At 50.8% G+C, this 20,922-nt stretch overlaps 1 protein-coding gene across 5 annotated transcripts in view; it reads left to right on the plus strand.

The window, feature by feature from the left end:
* Positions 1 to 15,920, plus strand: part of MVB12B (multivesicular body subunit 12B) — a 68,817-nt gene extending 52,897 nt beyond the window's left edge. For 4 of the 5 annotated variants that reach the window (XM_040605414.1, XM_040605417.1, XM_040605415.1 and 1 more), the window contains 3 exons: positions 5,123 to 5,178; positions 6,990 to 7,049; positions 8,654 to 9,447. In XM_040605414.1, the coding sequence (XP_040461348.1) occupies positions 5,123 to 5,178; positions 6,990 to 7,049; positions 8,654 to 9,076 (539 nt within the window). In that variant the 3' untranslated portion in view covers positions 9,077 to 9,447. Of the gene's footprint in view, positions 1 to 5,122; positions 5,179 to 6,989; positions 7,050 to 8,653; positions 9,448 to 11,063 lie in introns of those variants that run through there. The other variant, XM_040605418.1, reaches the window with a different exon arrangement.
* Positions 15,921 to 20,922: the final 5,002 nt, after the last annotated feature.

Here is a 20,922-nt window from a genome sequence, read left to right on the forward strand (position 1 = left end):
GCACTGAGGCAGCTATTCATCTATACCCAGGAGCTAAATATGACAATGTTAGCATTTTTCATTTCCCTGACGTTACCATTAATAAAGCAATGATCCAAAAGAAGCTTTGCTGAGTCTGTTCTTTATGCTTCCATCACTCACGACTAGATAATTTCACACAGGATCGTTTTTAAATTAAATGACGATAAAAGCGCTCTGCTGTCCTGTGTTCACTAGTTCATAGAAGTCTATCAAGTCATTAATGTGTCATGACAAACTGCTAGTTGGATACAAGAGTAATTAATTATTTGCATAAATAACAGGTTGAACTTCGTGCTTTGAACCGCAATGACATATGCGTCACATCACGGACATCGCAGAACCTCTTGCATAGAGTTCATGGGAGGGGTGAAGCTGAGCCAGGCATGTTCTGCAATCGCATCCTCACTCGCTTCAAATGGTCAGGAGCTTGGCTTGGGTTTTGATGCTTTTTGTGTTCCGAAGTTCTTCATTAATGGTTGTTTCAAGAAAGCATCTGATCATTGAAGATTTCAATGAACAATTATACAGATTTTCATAATCACCATTAATCACCACATATTTTTCAAGATAATTACAGCAATTATTATTTAGATTCCTCTTTTATGTGCGCATAGTAGAAAAGAACAAGTGCTTATTACGCTGGGTAGTGTAGAGAACTATGGTCTGAAGTTCTTTGTCATCCAGAAACTCATTATGTTAGCTGATGCTGCCTGTGAAAGTTCGTCAGCATGTTTAAATTAGGGTAGCATTGGCAGGTCTGATTATTTAAATCTGGTAGCTTTGCTAAAAATATAGTTATTCAAGAAAGATGAATTACTAATTTGACAACTGAGATTTACTTGGAGTCTACAGCACAGAAGTCAGCATCTATCGTGTGCTTAGGGGAAGGTGACAGTACTTTTTCAGATTAAAGAGAGAATTTCCAAGCAAGCTAACAAGTTGTATTTATAGAGCACAGTTTTGTGGCCTGCCCTTTAAGGGCTGAGAGTAAGTCTTAGTGAATGGTAATGAAGAAGCAGCCACTGGTTGAAAGTTGGTTGTGCTTTTCAGTGGTCCTGCCCCGATGAAGAGGGTGGCATGCTCCCCTGCCTCTCACCTCTCTGGCCTCCTCCCTGCTGCCGCTGGCTCCTTTCAACTCTTTTATCTAATTGCAGTAGGCTAATTGGATGTGACCCTCAGGGAGGAGCTGCTCCTGGCAGACAGAAGCCACCTTTCTGAAATCCCTTTTTAGTTTGTTCTGGTCGGAGGGAGAAGAGTGCAGGCACCTCCCTAATGTGTTGCAGATGCTGTGCTCATAGTTGCACGGGGAGAACCTGCTGCCTCGTGGATCCAGCCCCTCCATGCTGGGCCCCCGGCATCCTCCTGGCAGGTGAGGCTCTGCAGCCGAGCAGCAATTCCATGTGCAGGGTCAGGAGCTGCAACCACTCAAGGGCTGTGGCTGCCTTGGAACACACTGGTGGAGGTGGTGTTCCCGCTGGCCCTGCTGCTGGCCTGGCTTGGAGCAGCTTTGTCTACCTGTGCAAGCAGGCTTTAAATGAAACGTGCAAGGTACAAATGTCCTATAGGTATTAAAAATATTTTAAAGTCACAGTCTTTTAAAATGTTAAAACCTATGTGGGTCAGTGCATGAGCTTACTCGTGTAGTGGTATGAGTAACACTACTGATGGTAATGCTGTAAAAATGTGATCTTGCCCACCTTTTCTGTTCTGAATCGGTGCAGGTTGCCTTTGGAAAGAGAGCTGTACTTTATCATTCGCCGGCACCGATTTCTTTTTATCCCTTTGTGTTACTGTCTGCTGGTCTTGAACGTGGCACAAATTGACATTGAGAAGTGCTGAATAGCTCTTGGCCAGACTAAAACAAGAACTGCAGCTCCAGGCCAGAGCCTGGCTGGTAAGTCTTGACGTTGGCCCTGGCAATGGTAACACTGGGCAGAATCGCAGCACAGCGCTCTGCTCATCAGAGACTGCCAGGAATGCCTCAAAAGCAACGGGGAGGAGGTGGGAAAGGAAAAAGGGAGGAATCAGAGGCTGCTGATGATGTTTATTTACAGTACATCAGAACAAGGGACATGGAATTAAAAGCCTCCTACATTTCTGGTTTCATTTAATTTTATTATGAAAGTAACTGGCTGCTGTAAATGGTAGTAGCATACTGTCTGGTGGTGCACAGCGGGAGCGATGGCACCCGTGCCTAGACCCAGGTGCCAGACACCCCGGCAGACCGCAGTGCAGCGACGGGAGCTCTGCCCTGCCTGTTGCTGGAGATGCTGGGCCCTGGAGATCGCTTCCTGCCATTACCTCCTTCGCTCTTCTGCAAGTCTTGGTGAGCTGGGGGCAGGGGGAGTGCTTTGAAGGGGTCAACCCATACGCTTTGAATGCAAGCTTGCTCATGTGCAGCCCCATCACGGCAGCACTGCTGCTAGTGCCGCACAGCCATGCTGCACATGGGAAACATGGAGAGATGGGTCCTGTGCGGGGAGAGGTGTCTGCCAGGGCTGGGCACGTGCTGCTGAGCTGGTGGTGCAGCAGCTGGCGCTGCCCGGGAGCTGCGGTGGTGCAGGAGCTGGCGCTGCCCGGGAGGTACGCACTGCAGAGTGCAGGGAGGGACCGGTGCTGCAGCCTGGCCTCGGGACAGCACCTGGCCCTGCTGCGGCGAGGGGCTGTGCAGCGGGCAGGGGTACGCAGCACTGAGCCTCCCCTGTAAAATCACTGCAAAAAGGCATTGCTGCAGCTGGAGTTTTGTTGGAAGCAGCATGGTTTTGTTCAAAGCATGATGCAGTCTTGTTGACATGACGTAAAAGCTAATGTTAATGTGAGACGGTTCAGTGTTGTGCTGGAACAAGTTGTCGCTGCATTTGTTAACCTTCTTGGATTTGTATATACACTCTTAAAAGGAAGCTGGGTGCCTCATTCCTGAAGTCCTTGTGAATGTGGAAAAAAATGAGGCAGCAGCTTTGAATCTCTCCCTTCCTGTGGCCAGTGCTGCTGGAGGGCAGGCAGCACCTCCCAGGGCGAGGTGGGGGACACAAGGGTGTCCTTCCTCCAAAGTGGTTCCTTTGTCCAGGGCCATTGTCCAGCCTGGAAGCAGAGGCAAGGGATGAGCAGCTGGTCCCCACGTGTTGGGGGGGGAGGGTTCCCCACTGGCCGGCACCGGGGGCTCCTGGAGCTCGGCCAAGCCGTGGGGCAAAGGTTGCCACCCTCCCGGCACTGGGGAGGCAGCCGGCTGTGGCAGCCTGGTGCTTGAGTCCCATAAAGTTTCCTGAATTGGTGGGTATTTAAATCCTTGTGACTCCTAGTGCCTGGCTGTGAACAGAGCCATTGAATGAGTGTGTTATTTTCCGATTTCTCCCTTTAATGTATTTTACCAGCAGCCTAGTGACGGGCCTGACACGCTGGCTCCTGTGCACGCTCCTGCGCTTTGGGAGTGCAGCATTAATAACACACTTCCATGCATCATGCCATTTTTAAGCATGATCGTTATGATAAAGGGCATATACTTAATTACAGGCCTGCTTAATTACAGCTCTGTTGAAGCTCGTTTGTTTAGGAGAGTGCTAATTGCGCTGCTGAGCCTTTGGCACACCCTGCTTTCATCTGCTGCTTTGCTCTGCAGTTTTGAGCTCTGAGAGGACTGGAGTGCTCAAGGACCGAAGGACGGATGGAGGCAGTCCAGCGGGGGCTGCCGCGAGAGCACGCACGCTCATTGCAGCTTATTCTTTAAATTACTTTACAAAAGCCGGCGTGTGACTGATCAAAGCAGGTTTCTGTCGGGATAACAAATGCAGATGGTCTTTCAGGTTCAAAACTTCCTGGATTTGGTGATGCTGGTTTTTATCTGCTTCCTTTTGTTTCGTGTAGCACTGTGGCTGCCACACAACACCTTTAATAATGAAATAACTCCAGTGGAGGGGGTTTTTAAGTCAAAAATACACAAAGTAAATGTAAAATGCTAAGTATGCTTAGTAACCCTTGTTAAATCACTAATGTGGTAACTCATTGGTGCTGATGGAAGTCACAAACAGCAAGCGGAGAAACACTGGGTTCCTGGGTGCGGATGCTTTGTGAAAGAAAACCCTATTTGAGGATTACTTGAGGGCATTTCAGGGCTTAAATTTGCTCTAGTTTGAAGTTTTCATTTCTTTCAAAGCTGAAATTTAAAGACTTAGAATGTTAAAGACGTAACAGAAATAAAGGGGGTGTGTTTGGGGCTGCACTCTGCCTTAGAAATGTGCCCTTTTCAGTCTTGTGTGGAAATTGCTGAGTTACATGTTTTAAAAATAAGTGTCTCCCTTGTACTGACACGTCTTGTGGGAGGCATTCTGTGACTTTTCTGAGGTGGTGATAGCAAGACAGAAACACTGAACTTCATTGCACTAAGAAGAATACACCAGACAATATAAAGGCAAACCAGCCTCTTGGTGTCAGCGAGGTTGTGCTACAGAGTTGACCCAGTGATACAAGGCTGTTCTGTGTGCTGTGATGTCCTTGTGTCTGTCTTCATATTCCACTGGTTTACATCCTCCAGATGTGGTTTGCAAGTGTCTGAGATCCATTGCTCGCTGTTGGGTTTGCCCTGGCAGGAGCCAGGCCGGGGAAGGTGCTTGGCCCTGGATTTTTGATTTCATCCTGCCCAGGCAGTAGTACTGACTGCCGTGGGGAGGTGTGTGTCCCCTGAACGAGGTATGGTCCTTAGCCTCTTGCTCAGACACCACCGGCTTTGCTCAAATGGTTCTGTGTGGTACTGGTAAACAGATGTCTGTCCTCTTAAACTGTGTGTATTTAGTTTCAGTTTCAAATACTGCCCTGTTTGAGCAGCTGAACCAAATTGGAAGACTCAGCATTGAGTGTATGAGATTGTATATGGATAGAGCAGGGAGGGTTTATTGAATTCCTGATTTGGTAGGGACTAACCCAGCTGTGACTCGAACGGAGAGAAACCACTGACAGGTTAGAGGGAGGAAAAGCCTGGCAATAACTTCTATGAGGTATCAATCATGTGTCAATGCCATGAATACCTGATCTGTCACTGGGAATGTGTGAAGTTGCATGTCAAAGTCAGCTGGAAATGTGACATGTCTACTCGTTTTGTCCCTTTCAGCAATGGATGGAGTGCCTTTTATGATTTCAGAGAAGTTTGCCTGTGCTCCTGAAGGGGTGAGTTGCCTTCTTTGTTCTCCCAGTGTCTAAAATTCATCTTTGCATGAGGAACGATCACAAAGCATCAACACAAACTACCCGTTTCTGGGAGCTTTTCTTTAGTGGGGCCTAATACGTACCTAGTGCTTGAGATGACCCAAGGTTGTGCTTCACAATACTTTCCCATAGGGTGGGAATGGCTTTTGCCAGATTACTTCTAAAACTGAATTGTCCCAGGACTTGAAGATTTATCACCACCAGAAACAGGAATGTCAGTGGGACTCTGGTGCTGGAAACATACCTAATTTCTTAGCTTAGATTGTAAAGAAAGCTGCAAATGAACAGCTCTCCTAGATTTAACCTGCTGTGGAGATGGCATAGTGCAGTCAGCTTTACAGCTTCCCTTTTGTGCCCCAGAAGTTCAACGCAATGGTAATGGCATGGTGCACCTTAGTGATGGCAGCTGCCATGTGGCTCTTGCGGCTCCGCACCCTGCATGGGCAGAGCTGGGTGGCCACGCGTGGGCAAGGATCTTCCAGAGTTACTCACCCTTGGTGGGCGCTGGTGGTTTTGCAGGTGGAGCGCAAGCAGCTGTAGCTGACCCGGGATAGCAGGGTTGCCACAGCTGTGCTGGCCAAAATCCAGTTTGGTGGGAAGGCTGCACCCTCATGTTTGCGAGTTCCAGCCTGTAAGGTTTGCGGAGGTGGATATGTCCTAGTGACACCACAGCTGGACCTCGGCTGGGTTCCAGGGAGCAGGAGCAGGGGTGGAAGAACGATTTTAGGATTCCCATTGCCCTCTGGCATGGGAGATTATACAAGCCAAAGTGTCTCAATTGCAGCAACAAAACAGGCTGGGTTATTTTCATGTGGCGTGTTTCTAAGTGAGTTCACTCCTGGAGTGGAGTCCTGCTCGGCATGCCTGTGCTGCTGGCGGCAGGGCTCCTGCCTGGCAGCGGGGAGCTCGGGAGGGCACCGCATCCTGCGTCCTGCCTGCTTGGTGCCGACAATGGCCTGGGCAGGGCAGGTTTGCTCAGCTGAAACAGAAACCCCCATACCGCTTCAGAATTACTTTTGAGTGTCACTGGGCCAGTCCTAGTTTAAGTTGGTGATCCAGAGCTCAGAGGCTCCACCTCCCGTTACCAGTTCCCCAATCCATTTGATCCTAAAACAATAGCTCTTTAAAAATCAATTTACAAGAAGCTGTTAAGGCAAACACCAAGCCTCAGCTGTATCTGATTTTTCATGTTGTGCTCCCACTTTGTGCTTTCTTCTTCCTGCTGACACAACCTGCGTGTGCAGCCGGATGCAGTTTTTCACAACCATTGCTTTCTGAAAGGGTTGTTTATGGGCCGTTATTCCCAGAAAGCTGGAGTCCCTGCCGCGAGGACAAATGCAGAGAGATTAGGTCGTGCTAATCCTCCCCTCGGATCCTTTAGACACCATTGCCACCATATGGTCAGTTTGGTCAGGGCTGCTCACAGCCGGTGCTGCTCACACCTATGTGCTGTGGCCATATGAAATCCATAGGGTGTTACAGAGTGCGTGGCAGTAACAGCCATGCTGCAGCAGGGAGATGGCTGAGGAACTACCTGTGTGAAGTGACACCGAGATGAGTGTCAGCTGTCCCCGCTTAGGGAGAAAGGCGTTAGAGCTGTTATTCCTAACCCGCCTTCTGCTTCTTCACTCTTGTGGTGGACTGAGAAAAAGGATTATGCACGTGTTTACAGATGGTGCCTCTAAATCTCTGGTGAGAGAGTATTTGCTGACTTTAAACAAAAACAAAACAAAACCTGAATTTGACATTTCTGTGTTTTTTTTTCTTGCCAGATGCAGCCAGTTGATCTCTTGGGCATCACAATCAAAACTCTTGCAGAAATAGAAAAGGAGGTAGGTAGCCAGCCAGGCACTAAGCAAAAGTGTCATGAGAGCTGTGTTCACTTTGTTGTGAGATCCTTTCCCTTATAGAAAAGGCCTCTCTTTGACTTCGACAAGTCACTGTTGGTGGATAAAAGTCAACGTGATTCAAACAGTAAGCTCAGAATTGGGGATGTCCTTTGTGATCTGTGCCAGGTGAAGGTACTTTAGATGCTGAATCTAATGGCAAAGTCTGCTGCCCTCCGTTTAATTCCAGATGTCTTTCTATTTAACCTTTCTCATTTATTAACAAAACACGTTACAAACAGGACACTGTATTAGGTTGCCTCTTGCGTCTCAGGGAAGCAAATGAACTTGTCTAAGCAATGTCAGGTGAACTCCTTCATCGTTTTTCAGTTTGATAGTGCTGGTAACGTTACCAGGAAAATGGGGCTGCACTGCCAGTGAGTGTGAGTCTTCTAGGAGCTCGGGGAAGAGACATCTATCAGTCTGAGGGTGGTCTCACATTCTTGAAGGAGCGTTTTGGTATATGCGTGACTTGGGCTGCATGGTGCCAAGGAGCCACCTGCTCTGCAAGGGCTGCCTCTCAGCTGAAGTCTCAGACCAGGAGGAAAATTGTTTCAGCAGCACATGCTTCTTCGGGTACCACCAGTCACAAACATATCTTGTGCCAGCCAGCTGGGTTGAAGGCAGAGAGAAAGAAGATGGCGTTGCAAAACCTCCAGACCCATCGTGACTTCTCCGCTTTCTGATTCCAGTTGTGAGTCCAGTTTCCTGAATCCATCCTCTTCTCCTGATGCAAGTTTTTTCTGAGTACAAAAAGAAGGTGTTCAGTTGCCAGGGCTTTCCAGGCACCCAGTGGGCCAGGGGAGCACCGACGGCGGCTCAGTTCTGCCCAATGGGGGCAATCACTAGCAGAAGGACCTGCCGCCTTGGGCGCTGTGGGCCTGCCGTGTGGCATGTGTGCCCTGCTTCTGTTTGGGGCTGCCTGCGCCTGTCACGAGGGCCCCACGCACTGTGAGCCAGGGGTGCTCAGGGCTGCAAGCCCCTCTGCATGCCTGCCTCCTTCCCCCCACTCACGCCAGGAGCTGGCCATGGGGCCCCAGGCCCCTTTTGCCAGGGGGAGGGCAGAGTGGTGTTGGATTTGCTTCTGTTGTCCTCTGCGTGTTGCCTGGTGCAGGAGAGGTCTCGGCAGCTCTGGGCACCACTGTTGGGGGGGGGGCTGTGCAGCCCTGCCCCATGCCCCTTGCAGGCCAGTGGCGTGCAGCGACACTGGCACCGGCGTCATTTGTGGCCTTGGGAGGAGAGGTTGATACCTGCCGGCTCTCCCCGCACCCTCCCGTTCTGTTACAGGCTGTGTGCATTTCAGAGTAATGAAAAGTATAATTATGCAGCCCATATTCCTTGATGAAGCATCTTGTCTGTACATAGATAGCTATGCATATAAATATTGTGAATTTCTGCATGGCTTTATTTCCCTTGCAAGCAATAGCACCATTACAGCAAATCTTCTGGATTTCCAAAGCAGCAAGAACATTTTCCCTGGAGCTAGATGGCTTGCAAAAAATATTCCCAAAGAATTCCAAGAGTTACTGTTCTCTGTCGTGCATTTGCAGATGTGTGCACCCTGCGAGGTGAGCTGCATGGACTCTGCCCTTTCGGGAAAGCTGTTGCAAATGGGTGCTCAGGCTGCACCTGGAGCCCTGCGGTGCGGAGTGGTGCGGAGCGGAGGGCCGGCGGGCTGGAGCCGAGGGTGCCGTGCGGCCGCCGCTGCTCTGGTGGATGCCGGGCCCCGAGGAGCGGGGCCGCACGGGTGTGGCCTCACGGCGCCTGACCGTCCCGGTAGCGGGACAGCACCGAGCGGGCGGCGGGGCGGCACCGCGACCGGGCGGGCAGCGGCGTGCGCGGCCGGCGGGTGCCCTGGGCCTGGCGGAGGCCCCCCCCCCCCCCCCCCCCCCCGCTGCAGCCGGGCGTTGGGCGGAAAGTCTGGGGAGAGGCTAATTAGTAAAGCAGCATCTCGGATTAATCATTCCTCCTAAACTGACAGGGAAGGCGGTGCGTTTAACCACCTCATTGATACGAGTTTTCGTGGGCTGCTCTTCGCGAATATGTTTTGATGAAGAAGTTGTACATCTAAAAGGGCTTAAAATTTTAATTTTATACAGAAATATTTTTCCTTGTTCTCATGTTTGTAGTCAATTCTCCGGAGTGCAGTCACATGAAATGTTCTTTAAATGAACATATTTGCTAACTGGCATGATTTCAGTTTTTAAAACATTGGTTCCAGCAATTAGGCATTTTTTTCAGTTCCCAAATGACTAGAGAAATTCGTCTTGATTATAATTGCTCTTAGCCACGCATATCTAATTTGTGTCTTTTTAAGTGTTAATTAGTAAACAGTTTGAGCTGACATCTTTATGTGTTTGTGTGTTGAAAAATGAGGCTTATTGCTTATTTAGCTTGGGGCTGGTACTGCTAGCTGTGACATCATGACATTGAGGTAAAATTAATGAAGACGCGTTTGCCAATTAAAACGCAGCCTGCAGAAGGACGGCTCCGTGGCGCGTCCCCTTGCGCCGTGCAAGCGGCCGCTAATGCTCGGCGCGGTGCGGCTCGGCTCGGCTCGGCGCGGCCCGGCTGGGCGGGCGCATTCCCCGGGGCCGGGGCCGTTCCCGCCGCCGCCCAGCCGCGCACCGGCCGGGGAGCGGGGCCGCCGCGGAGCCCGCGCGCCCTCTGCCGGCCCGGGGAGGGCCCCGCTGCAGGGCCCGCCGTGACCTGCGCTGCAGGGCCCGGCTGATGCCCGCGGGAGGAGCAGGCCCTGCCGCAGCTGGGCGCGGAGGGCTGCTGGCGAGCCGAAGCGGGGCGGTAAGAAGGTGTTGGCGCTGGAGCAGGGAAGGCCGAGCCGCATCTGCTGGGAGAGCCGGCTGCGGGAGCAGGCCCAGCTTGCCTTTCCAGCAGGGGCACGCAGCCCGCACACAGCTCCGAGGGTGCCTGGCACCACGCACAGGCCCGCAGCAGCGCTGGCATAGCCAGCCCGGCCAGCACCGTGGCCCTAGCCCCGCACACGTGGCCGGGGTCAGGCACCAGCAAAGTCACTGAGTTCCCGAGGCCGCCGTGCTGGCTGCGTGTGCCGAACCCCCGGCTGGCTGCTGAGGAGTGGTGACAAATGAGTCTGGCCCAGGGGAACAGGGGGACATCTTGGTGACATCCCAGGAGCCATAAAGGGGACAATGGGGAACATGAAGGACGGTTCATATCCAGGGCTGTTATGGTGGGTGAGCCGGCGCCGTGTGCTGCTCCTGCTTCAGCCGCAGCACCAGCGATGGGAGAGCCACCGCCGCCCTGGCCTCTCCAACGGGTGCCATGGCATGGCAAGGGGCGACAGCGGCACCCAGGGTGGCCTGGGGCTGTCAGGATGCGGCCTGTGGCGTGCCACGAGATGGCACTGCTACGGTGCACGTGTGCGCTGTGGCGCCCAGGCCTGCACCGCCCCATCCTGCCGGCAGCAGGGCTGTCCCTCAGCAGCAGGGATGTCCCTTGGGCTGTAGCAGTGTCCAGCCAGCTGCAGTGACATCTGTGGGCTGCAGAGACAAGAGTGTAGGTGTTGTCGGCTACCTTGCCAAACTAAAAATGTTAATTATGGTAGTGTAATGATGGTAGTGTAATTATGGTAGTATGCTTGTGTAAATGAGGCCTGCAAAGGGGAATCTTTCTGACTAGCTGCTTTACGTGCAGGATGACTGTGGCTGTGTTTGTGTTAACCCTGGGCTTTAGAGGAGCGGAGTGAATCCTAGCCAGGACAGTTAGGTGTGGTAGTTCCAGCAGGCTCACGTGGTGTGGCCATGCCCAGGGCAGAGAGACAAGGTCACAGCTCAGGGAGCTGCCAGGCACATTACTTATGTCATTCTTCTGCTTCTGTATCGTCCCGGCACAGGCCGGGGAGCATGGCTGCGTGGCTGCACACCCTGGCCCAGGCTGCCATCGGGCAGTGCCCCACGGTTCCCTCTGTCTTGCTTTGTCCCACAGTACGACTACAGCTTCCGGACAGAGCAGAGCGCGGCAGCCCGCCTGCCGCCCAGCCCCACCAGATGCCCACCAGTCCCGCAGTCCTGAGAGGGGCCGCCGGCGCTGGAGCAGGCGTGTGCATGCATACTACTGAGCGGGACACGGGACGCAGTGCTGGGGCCATCCTAGCAGACCTCTCTCGTCCGGCCATCACCGCCCACCCTGTGCTGCACCACCTCCTCCTGCACATGCCACTCCACGCGTTGGGACTGCGCGACCCTTCGGCAGCTGCCACCACCCTCTCTCGCTGCTGCAGATACCTCTCCACGTGAGTACATGACTGGGAGCCTGACAGCAGCTCCTCACTTGTCCTCACTTTATAACCCCTGCGCAGGACAGTCACAAAACCCAGAGCTGTTACAAACTGCTGTGAACAGCAAGCCATGAGCTCATGGATCATGAAGAAATGCTCGGCAGTGAGCCCTAAAAGTAAGGAAGAGTAAAAAATATGGCTGGTTAATCCGCAAGCCTCCAGGCATCACACCTGAACTGACATGGAGCTGATGGGCTCTCGACACCGCCCGGCTGGAGGCCCCCTGCGGCACTCTGTCCAGCGGGCAGCACCGAGCCATGGCGGATGCCCTGTCTGCCTCTGCCGAGGTCCGGGCACACAGCAGCTCTGCCGCAGCCAGAATCAACCCGAGACTGTGATCACTTGTTTTTGCTGTAGGCTGGCGGAGCTGGGGACACTTGCTCAGACCTACCTTGGGCTCTCTTTCCAGGCACCAGCAAGGTGGAGGGGTGTAGAGAGCACAGGCTGCACTGCAGTTCCTGAGGTGAAGCACCTCTGCTTTGCACAGGGTGTCCATTTGTCCATCAGGACCTAGAGCGACAAACGTCTTGTATTTCTTTCTGGGCTGGATGCTGGCAGCAGCCCAGGCAGACCGCGGCAGTGCCCCGCTGACCCCTGGCCAAGCTGCCTGCGGAGCTGGCGCCCTGCTGACAACTTGGATGCTGTCACTTGCTGGTAACTTTGGACAGTTTTCTAATATTTGCCCCACTAGCTGCTAAAAAAAAAAGAGATGTGCCTGTTCCTTTGTGCACTCATGGGGAAGCACTGAACTCTGACGTAGTGCAGGATGAGAGTGGGATGCATTAAACCCTGACCTCAGCCTCCTTGTGATCGCTGACCTTAGCTCGCTCCCGAGTCAAATGCATGTCTTGGAGAAGTCTGTTGCTGTAATAAGTTATTTAGAAGTGCCCATCTGACTCCATGCTGCTTTTTCAAGTCTCTGCTGTAGAACAAAGCTACATCATGGCAGCAAAATGGCAATTTTTAAGTAAGTGTTAAAACATACAATTTTTTATATTGTAAAATACTGATTACCTAACCCTATTGAAATGCAATTGCCATAGTAACAAATAATAGTATTGTCGCTCTCAGTCTGGGTCGTATGTATGCCCTGACCTGCTTTGCACTGCTTTTGATTGATCTTGTGTTTTCTAGTTGGACAGAATAGTGACTAACAGTAGGTTTTGTACTGTCAGCTTGTATTTTTTATTTGTATATATGTAAAATATTTCTTGTCCAAAGAGTCATTTCTGGTTTTAAGGCACCATACCGTATTGCTGGGATAATGAGCACAAAATACTATAACATTCAGGACAGACTGAGTCTAAGTCTTCACTTCAACTTCTTCCAATCAGGTAAATAATTTTCTGAAACTGCCTTTGTAAACCAAGGACGTGCAACTGGAGAGCAGAGGCCAATTTGGTTGCAGGTGTGTCGTATTTGGGCAAAAGAATTAAAGCTATGCCATTTGCACCAGCTCTGGAGGTTTGGGTGGCCCCATGGAAATGCTCGTTTACTTGGAGGTTGCAGCACCATTTTTAGTTCTTATTTATCCTGCAGGAAAGAAAAGCCAGACCTCACTGCCAAGCTTCACAAAGGCTAGATTGATGATGCCGACATCGACAAATGAACATACCATGGCAGCCTGGTCATTCGGCTCAGGTTCACTTGAAGTTCAAATCCACTCCATGCTGTAGTACTATGCCCATCTCATCCATCTTTTGTCTTTCTATTTTTCTGCTTGTAATTTTTTCTGTAGTTTTCTGTGGCATCCATTCATTGCTTCTGTGGCTTAGTGGACGCTGCAGGTAGGTAGAAGCCATCTGCAGCGGTGCATTCCTCATATTTTTGGGATGAAGGAGCTGCAGGGAACTGACTTTCCCTGTTACTGATCGGTGGTGGAGGAGTGAGGGCTGCAGGCTGGTGCAGGGCAGTCGGTGCAGAGTCTGCAGAGCTCCAGGGCAGTTCCTGCCACAGGGAGATGGGGGGGATGGCTGCTAGGAGCCCCTCCTCAAGCCACATCATCCCATGCTGAGGGCAGGGCTGACTGTGCAGCAGCTGGAGGGCTCAGTGAGGAGCGAGTTCAGATAGCTGCTGAGCCCTGTGTTCAGTGGGGTACTCCCTGCATATGCCTCAGAAAAATGGGCATGTAGCTTTGGGTCCCTTCCTGTGAGATTTAGCTTCAAGAGCATCAGTAGATAAAGTTAGTGCTTTAATACTTACAGCAACAGTTAACATTTGCTCAGTCGTCTTAGAGATGGTGAGCTCAGCTTTCTCTTCAGTGACCTACAAGATACACTGGATAGCTCAAAATGCTGATGGGATGTGCAGCTGGGACAAGCATCTAAGAAATCTTCAAGATGTATTTGTATAGTTGGTTCTCACTCTTCCCTCTTATGCTGGGCTAGCAAAGCTGCTTCAGGGTGCATCTGCAAAGAAACTTGAGAGATTAGCTTGATCTTCACTGTGTGTTTCTGTGCTGTGGCACTGCAAGGATAGCCTGTACTGAAAGCATGAATAGTACAAATGCAGTGGTACAAATGCAACAGAACTGTCTTGAGCAAAGAGCTACAGCTGCTGAGAGGCAGCTGAGCTCTTGAGACCTGCTAAGTGACAGCTGGAAAACAGCATTTCCAAAGGCTCAGAGCCAGTGCTCAGAAGCACAGTGAGACACACGGTGCAGGGTGGTTGAGTATATGTATCATCTTCTCAGTCCGCCAATGATAGGAAGCTTTTATATTGCACCTCTGAATTCCCAATACCTTGGGCATCAGGTCAGCATTTCCACAGGCAGATTTTATTTGCTGTTCCGTAACTTTTGTACTCGCAGCAGCTCATTGCAAGGCTGGTCCTTGCATCCTCCTTGCAGCAAGTCCCCTGTTGGTGTGTGCCATAGCCAGTACCAGCATCTCTACATCTTACTCCCTCCCTGTCTGAAAGGCAACTGTGGTAGCATTGGCCCAGGTGAAATATTCAGGGAGATGTTGATGCTGATGGTGTCTGGCTGTGGAGAAGCTTTCTGGAGCATAAGGGGAGGGGATGAGTCAATGGAAAGCAACAAAAGTGGATTTGCAGAGCTTTCCCAGATGTGCTTGGCTACCTTGCCTCTATTCCTAGAACAAAACTAGTCTCTAGGTAGCTTAGTCTTGTGGCTGATGGAGAAATCAGTTTGCCAAATTATCCTGTGTCTGCAACAGAGACAGAAAAGCAGCAGTGAGGGGTTTGCTTGCTGTAAAATACACCTTCTGATGTGAATTAGTAATGACACGCTGCCTCCTGGATTTCTCACAGCAAAGAGCAGGTCATGTGCCGAGATGACTCGTGGGCCATCCAGGCCAGGCTGTGCTGTCTAATGTGTTAACAATGGAAAGGCAAGAAATTAGTCCAGAAAGTACCGTAGAGTGTGAACTTTGTGCTAAAATTCAAGTGTGGACAGTTGTAGCAGGTGTCTTCCCTGTGGGAGCATCTCGTAGGTGTAGTTGCATAGGAATAAACTTTGTCAAACTTTTTTCCTTTGACTGTCACTGAGTTTGCCCGTGGTGTTTGTAGGAGAGGATCCCCCGTGAGCCTCCTATATAGTGCGAGGTTGTTGGTAGTCTGTACCTTTGGGCTTGTTTTGTTTTACACCCATACCTGTCCCCTGCTCCCCGGTTTCCTGAGCTCTTCAGACTGAACCCGCAGAGCCTGGAGAAGGTCCCGGCACGGGCTTGGCATGTGCCGGGTGGATGCCAGTGGCAAGGGTGTGCGTCCACAGGTCTGGGCGCTTCTTCAGTGGGGCCCTAAAAATCTGCTTGTGGGAGGGAAAATGGGATGCGGTGCCTTTGGAGCTGGCTGGTCGCATGTTGGCCTTCACCTCCCTGCTGCCCTCAGGCAACACGGGGTCTGTCCTCCCAGATGTGCCCACCCGGCCGCTGTCCCAAAGCAGCCCCAGCAGCCTGGCCAGGGTGGCAGCAGGCACATCATGCAGGTGCCAGCAGAGCAGCTCACTGGAGAGCCATTCCTGCTCCTGCTGCAGGGCATGCGCGTCTCGCTGTGTTCCAATAATTACCTCAGCCTTTGAGCCTTGACAAACAGAACGGGAATTTCTCCCGGCAGCGGGGCAGCTGAGATTAGTTATCCTGAGACATAAAATTCTGACAGCATTGCAGTAGGGAGGGTGCTCCTCTACTCATGAAAAAGCTCAGTAAGGTGCTGCTCAATTCATTCAATACAGGGAAACCAAACAGTTTGGATATTTTGGTTGTTTATTGTGCACTTGTTTCCTAACAGCAACAGTTTTAAATGTCATCATGCAAATAGAAGAGAGAAACCTTTTACACAGTTGCAAAGTGTTTTTCTAAGATGCGATGCATTTTGTTGAGTTATTGAAAGTGAATTTACTGTGCATTAATCTTACGAATGTTACTACATTTTATATTTATTTTAGATGACCCTCCTGTATTTTACAAAGGGAAGTTTCATTGTGTGATAACTTAGTCTGTATTCTTAATATAATTTGTTAAATAAAACTTGTTTTAATCAGTTTATTCTCTGTGCTTTGTGTTTTAAATTTGGAGTTTAAGAAGCTTAAAACACCACAGCTCTGACTTGTGGGAGTCCCTTGGACTTGCAAGTCATTGCATTGACTTCTTCAGATCCCAAACCTGGATATTTTGGAAGTAGTTCAAAACATCAGGAGGAGCGAAGCATGAGTCAGTGTTTATTCTGAACAGAGCCCCAACACAGAGGTTGTAGCTGTGGCACCTGGAACCACTTCTGTTTCTTTATGTGATTACAGGTTTGCTTGGTACAGGTAATGCCTCTTACAGCAGGGCTGGACTTTGTCAGGCATTGGGCTTTGTACCCTGACGGACATTCGTTGAGGAATGAGAACGGTGCAGGGTCAGCCTTGCACACTGTGAGGGGGCAGGTTTGTTGCCCAGTGGATGTTCCCAGCGGTGTCCTGCAGAGATGAGCGTGCCTCCCTTCCCACCTCCTGTCCACTTTTGGAAGAAAATACCAAATCATCATGCATGTCAGCCCTTGGACTGGAGAGTCTCAGTAAAGAACAGGGATTGCAAGCTTAAATGTGAAAGATTGAGATGTTTTCTCCTCTGCAGCAGTGGGGCAGATTGCCTTTTGCTTCTGCTTGGGGCTGATGGGGACTTTTTGAGCAGTTTTGGTGGGATGTGAGGGCCAAGACCAGAGATGGCTTTTCCTCTGTTCTCAAGCTGCCCAGGATGGTGAAGGACACCACAAAAGATGGGAGCTGGTTTCAGGCACAGGAGTAGTAAAGAAATGGGAGCAGAGGCATCACTGGAGCTGGACCAGGGTTCTGCACAAACTCTGAGGAGGAGCTGGCTGACAGCAGCGACTGCCTGCAGTGCTGGCTGGTCTCGGCGGACTGAAGCAGCTACAGTCTGTTCATGGATCTGAAAGGTCAGTTTCAGAGGTGACAGCATGATCCCACTGTCATTTACTTTCGGGTTTGGGGTTTTGTCCTTGGAAATTACATATAAAAGGACTTAGAAAATCTGTCCAAAGTGTCTCTCTCAAGAGGTATGCTGCAAAGTCAAAACAGAAATCAAAATAGCTCAGCGTGTTTTCTGGAGCATATGGGACCACAGGTGACATCTACACTGCCACACAGCCTGTGTCCCAGGTATATGTGGCAATAAGTGTGTCACTACAGTAAATGACAGCAACATCAGTGAAACACCTTGTTTATCCTCTATAAGGATTAACAACTTTAGTCATTCATAATTATCAGCTGCAAATTTTGCGTTGTGTGTAATTAGGAGGAGGTCAAGTCAAAGTCATGGAGTCAGCCTCAAAGCCTGGAAACACCACTGCAGGCTTGACTTGTCAGCACAGGCTTTCGTTGAATTTGTTGTTTGTAACACGCACACATGTCCGCGGCCGGTCCTTCGCCTGGCCCTTCTGTACAGACCTGCATCCCCATGCCAGGGATGCGGGTGCCGCCACAGCTCAGGGCAGTGATGGATGCCACTTGCCCGGAGCTCGTGGCACTGCAGCTGGAGCAGCAGCAGACTGTGGCAGCATGCAGTGTGAGTGCAGCATGCAGCGAGTGACAGCAGTGTGCAGTGTGACAGCAGCATGCAGCTTGCATGGGGCTGCATGATACCTCACCGCTTCCCCCTGGCCCCCAGGGCCCTGGCTGCTGCCTGCTACACTGCACAAGGACCCGCAGCAGGCAGGGCTTGCGGGCAGGGCTTTATTGCCCAGAGGCCACCCCAGCAGCCACCCTCTGGTGCAGCGTTTTGGCTCGGAGCTGATGCATCAGGGATGGAGGCTGGACGTGAGCCAGGTGGGAGTGTTTCTGCAAGGTGAGAGTGGCCTGGCCCAGCTCAGGGAACCCCGGGGTGGGGGTGGTGTACACACACACACCCACGCGCACGTGTGCGCACACACACTATTTTACAAATATTATAAACTGGGATTCTGCAGAAATAAACAGTTCTATAATCAACTCTGAAATGCAGCTGTGTTTTAAGAGAGGCAGTTAAGGGTGGAAGTGCGAGTTGCCGGGGATGTGCCGTGCTTTTATGACTGAGCCTGCCCTGCGTGGCCATGCTTTGCTTGTGCCCAGGCGAGCACTGAGCACTCTAAGGGCACCGCAGGGATGCTGCCAGGATGGGTCTTAGGCTGAGCGATGGGAGACGGTGCCTGGTGCCTGTGCAGTGGTGGAAGATGAAGTCCCTTTGGCCATCTCCAAGCAGCAGGGAGAATCTCGTTACTGGGCAGGACAGGATGAAACCTGGCAAAACAAATACCTGGTGCAGGGACTGTGCCGGTGGCAGTGAGGGCAGCACTCGGCTTGGGGCAGAGCCCTTCCCGTTGGGCTTGGGCAGGCGGCCGCAGGGGTCCCAGCTGCAGTGGCTTCCAGGCCAGCAGCGCTGCGAACAGGCAGGTACCTGCATGGCCGGCAGCAGCAAGCCCTTGTGGGGAAAACAGACTTCTCGACTAGGGAGAGGCTAATACTACATCACTAGAACCGAAAATTGTTATTGTTTATGCCAAGTTATTCTTCTGAACTTGACCAAGCTGGTGGTGCGCAATGCAACCTCTGGCATCTTCTCTCACCCCAGCCAATATTTCTGTCTCGCTTATTTTGAGTGGTCTTTGACTTAAAGATTAATACCCAAGTTCCCGACATTCTCTTCAGGCACATGTTTTTATAACCTTCCTTTGAAAGCAAGTACCACTTGTTCCACCAAACACTAAGAAACTGCGTCTTGGAGCTGCTGTGAGAGCCATCACCAGCACCTGATTGAATATCCCGACCGGGGAGGAGGCGGCGCAGGGGGAACGTAAACCAGAGTGAGCTCGTCCTGCACACCAGCTCGTGTCTCCTCGCATGGGCGTGCGGTGGGCAGGCACATGAGCTGCCTTGGAGCCACCGCTGAGCAGGTGATGCCTGCAAACAGCAAAGCTCCTTCTGCCTAATTAGCCACTGGACGTGGTCTCTGTTCTGTGGCACAGGAAGCCGGTTGGGGCTGCACATCCCTGCCTGGAAATACAGCTGAGCTTCCAGGCAGGCGTGTCTGCCGGGGAGGACACTCATCCCCCAACCCTTGCTTTTATTTGTGGTTGGGCCCAGGACCACTCTCATACAGCACAAGCTGCCTTTCCTCCTGCTGCTGGTGAATGGCACTCCCCTCCCCATGAGGCCTCTGGAATTGCTCTGCTGTTGAAATACTCCAGACTTTACCGAAATCCCAGTATTTTTTTAGTCAGCCTCTGATCTTTGCACTTCCTAATTCAGCTGCTCAGAATTTTGGGGTAATTACTGAATGTTTAAAAAAAACCCAAACATCACAACCTTCTTCACCAGCTCTCTCTGCAGTGTTTCTTCTGAAACAGCTGTAACCTAGAGTTGCTGTTACTAGTGGTGATGAGCTGGAGGGGGGTCTCCTTTGTTAGGAGCCACAGCGGTGCTCAGAGCCTGCAGAAGCGCAGGCATCCTTCTCCTTCCCTGCCTGCCTCAGGGAGGCATCCCTTTCTGTGCCTCTAGACATGATGGGACGCTTTAGCTGGCAGTGTTTTGCTCACAGGCCAAAGCTAGAGCATGGACATGGTTTTCAAAAGCACAAATTAGCCAAGATGATAAAAACAGATGAAGTAAAAACCCGGGGCCTCACCTCCTGCATCCCTTGGTGCCATCAGAGACCAAGGCAGTGCCTGAACAATATTTTCATTTTCTTTTGTTCCAAAAACATAAATCCCCATACATTGAACCATCTTTTCCCCCTCAACTAGAACAATATTCTCTGATATTTCAGTTCTTTCTGCTCTTGCCTCTTGTTGGACAAACTAAATTTAAATTTTTCTGCAAAGGGGTTTTTGGTGCCAAGCAGCTCGTGCAGAGGGGCCATCGCCACGAGCCCTGTGCTGGGTCTCAGCCAGGGCACATGCCACGGTGCAGAGGCCTGGGTGTTGACAGCACCGACCTGCCAGGCCACTGGCTTGTCCAGGCATTGGCGTTCACGCAGTGCAGCCCCTCGGCATTGCACCCCAGGTCCCAGGTATCTGCAGGGCTGCGATGAGAGACCCACCTGCCCAGGAGCATCCCTGGGTGGATGCGCAGGCAGGGTGACACCAGAGCTGGTTTCTGTTGTCCATCATTCATGGAATTTGTTTTCTAAGGAAAATTTCTAATTTCTTCTGCTCTGCATAGTGCTCCTGGCACCGGGAGCTGCCATTTGTCTCCAGCGAGGTGTTTCCTGGCTGTCCCAGCCCCAAGGAGATCTCCTTTTGTCAGAGGGAAGCAGCAGGCACAAGGGCTGGAAGGAGCCAGCCGCGGTCCCTGCGGCGTTGGATGGTTGTGTTAGGCTTTGTGTGCCTGTGGCTTTGGTGGTGGTGTTTGTTTTCTTTTCTCCTCTTCCCTCCTACAGCTTTAAAAATTAACTTGCCTGGGGAGTTTCGCAAAATCTTTTCCTTTCTCTGAAATGATGGATAAGCCATGTAACTGATTGTCATGGCCCTAGAGAGGATAAACATCTTCTGCAGTTTAAAATAAAACCTCACTTCTTGGTTAATAAGTGTTGAAAGAAGCATAAATAGAAATTACACAGGATTTCCATGACTAACAAGATGACCACATCAGTGAATGTTATTTGGGGTTAAAAATGACTCAGCTTTTGCTTCCCTAGGGTAAGATGTTTTATCCCAGCGCAGGAAAGGCTGCCAACAGTACTTTGAAGGTCTGGCAAACTCAGTGTAGCCTGGATTGTGAAGTGGGAAGTGTTTGAATGCATAGTTAAAAAAAAAAAAGTCCTAAACTCAGCTCCATGTGTGCAGATTTCTCGAAGATAAAGGAGCCCACAGCTTTATCCAGCTTGTGCTGACGCTTTTCTTTTCAAAAGCCTTTTCAGATGTTTTCACTTTTCTGCTTGCTTTGTTGAAAGATGTAAAAATTTAAGACAACCACAAAGTAAACATTTCAAAACTTTCTATTCTGAAAATTAGTGACATTTTCAAAATCCCTTGAATTCCATTTCTGCACTATCAGAAATGAAGATGTTTGGG

This window comes from Falco naumanni, chromosome 9 (assembly GCF_017639655.2).
Source record: "Falco naumanni isolate bFalNau1 chromosome 9, bFalNau1.pat, whole genome shotgun sequence".
NCBI lineage: Eukaryota > Metazoa > Chordata > Aves > Falconiformes > Falconidae > Falco > Falco naumanni.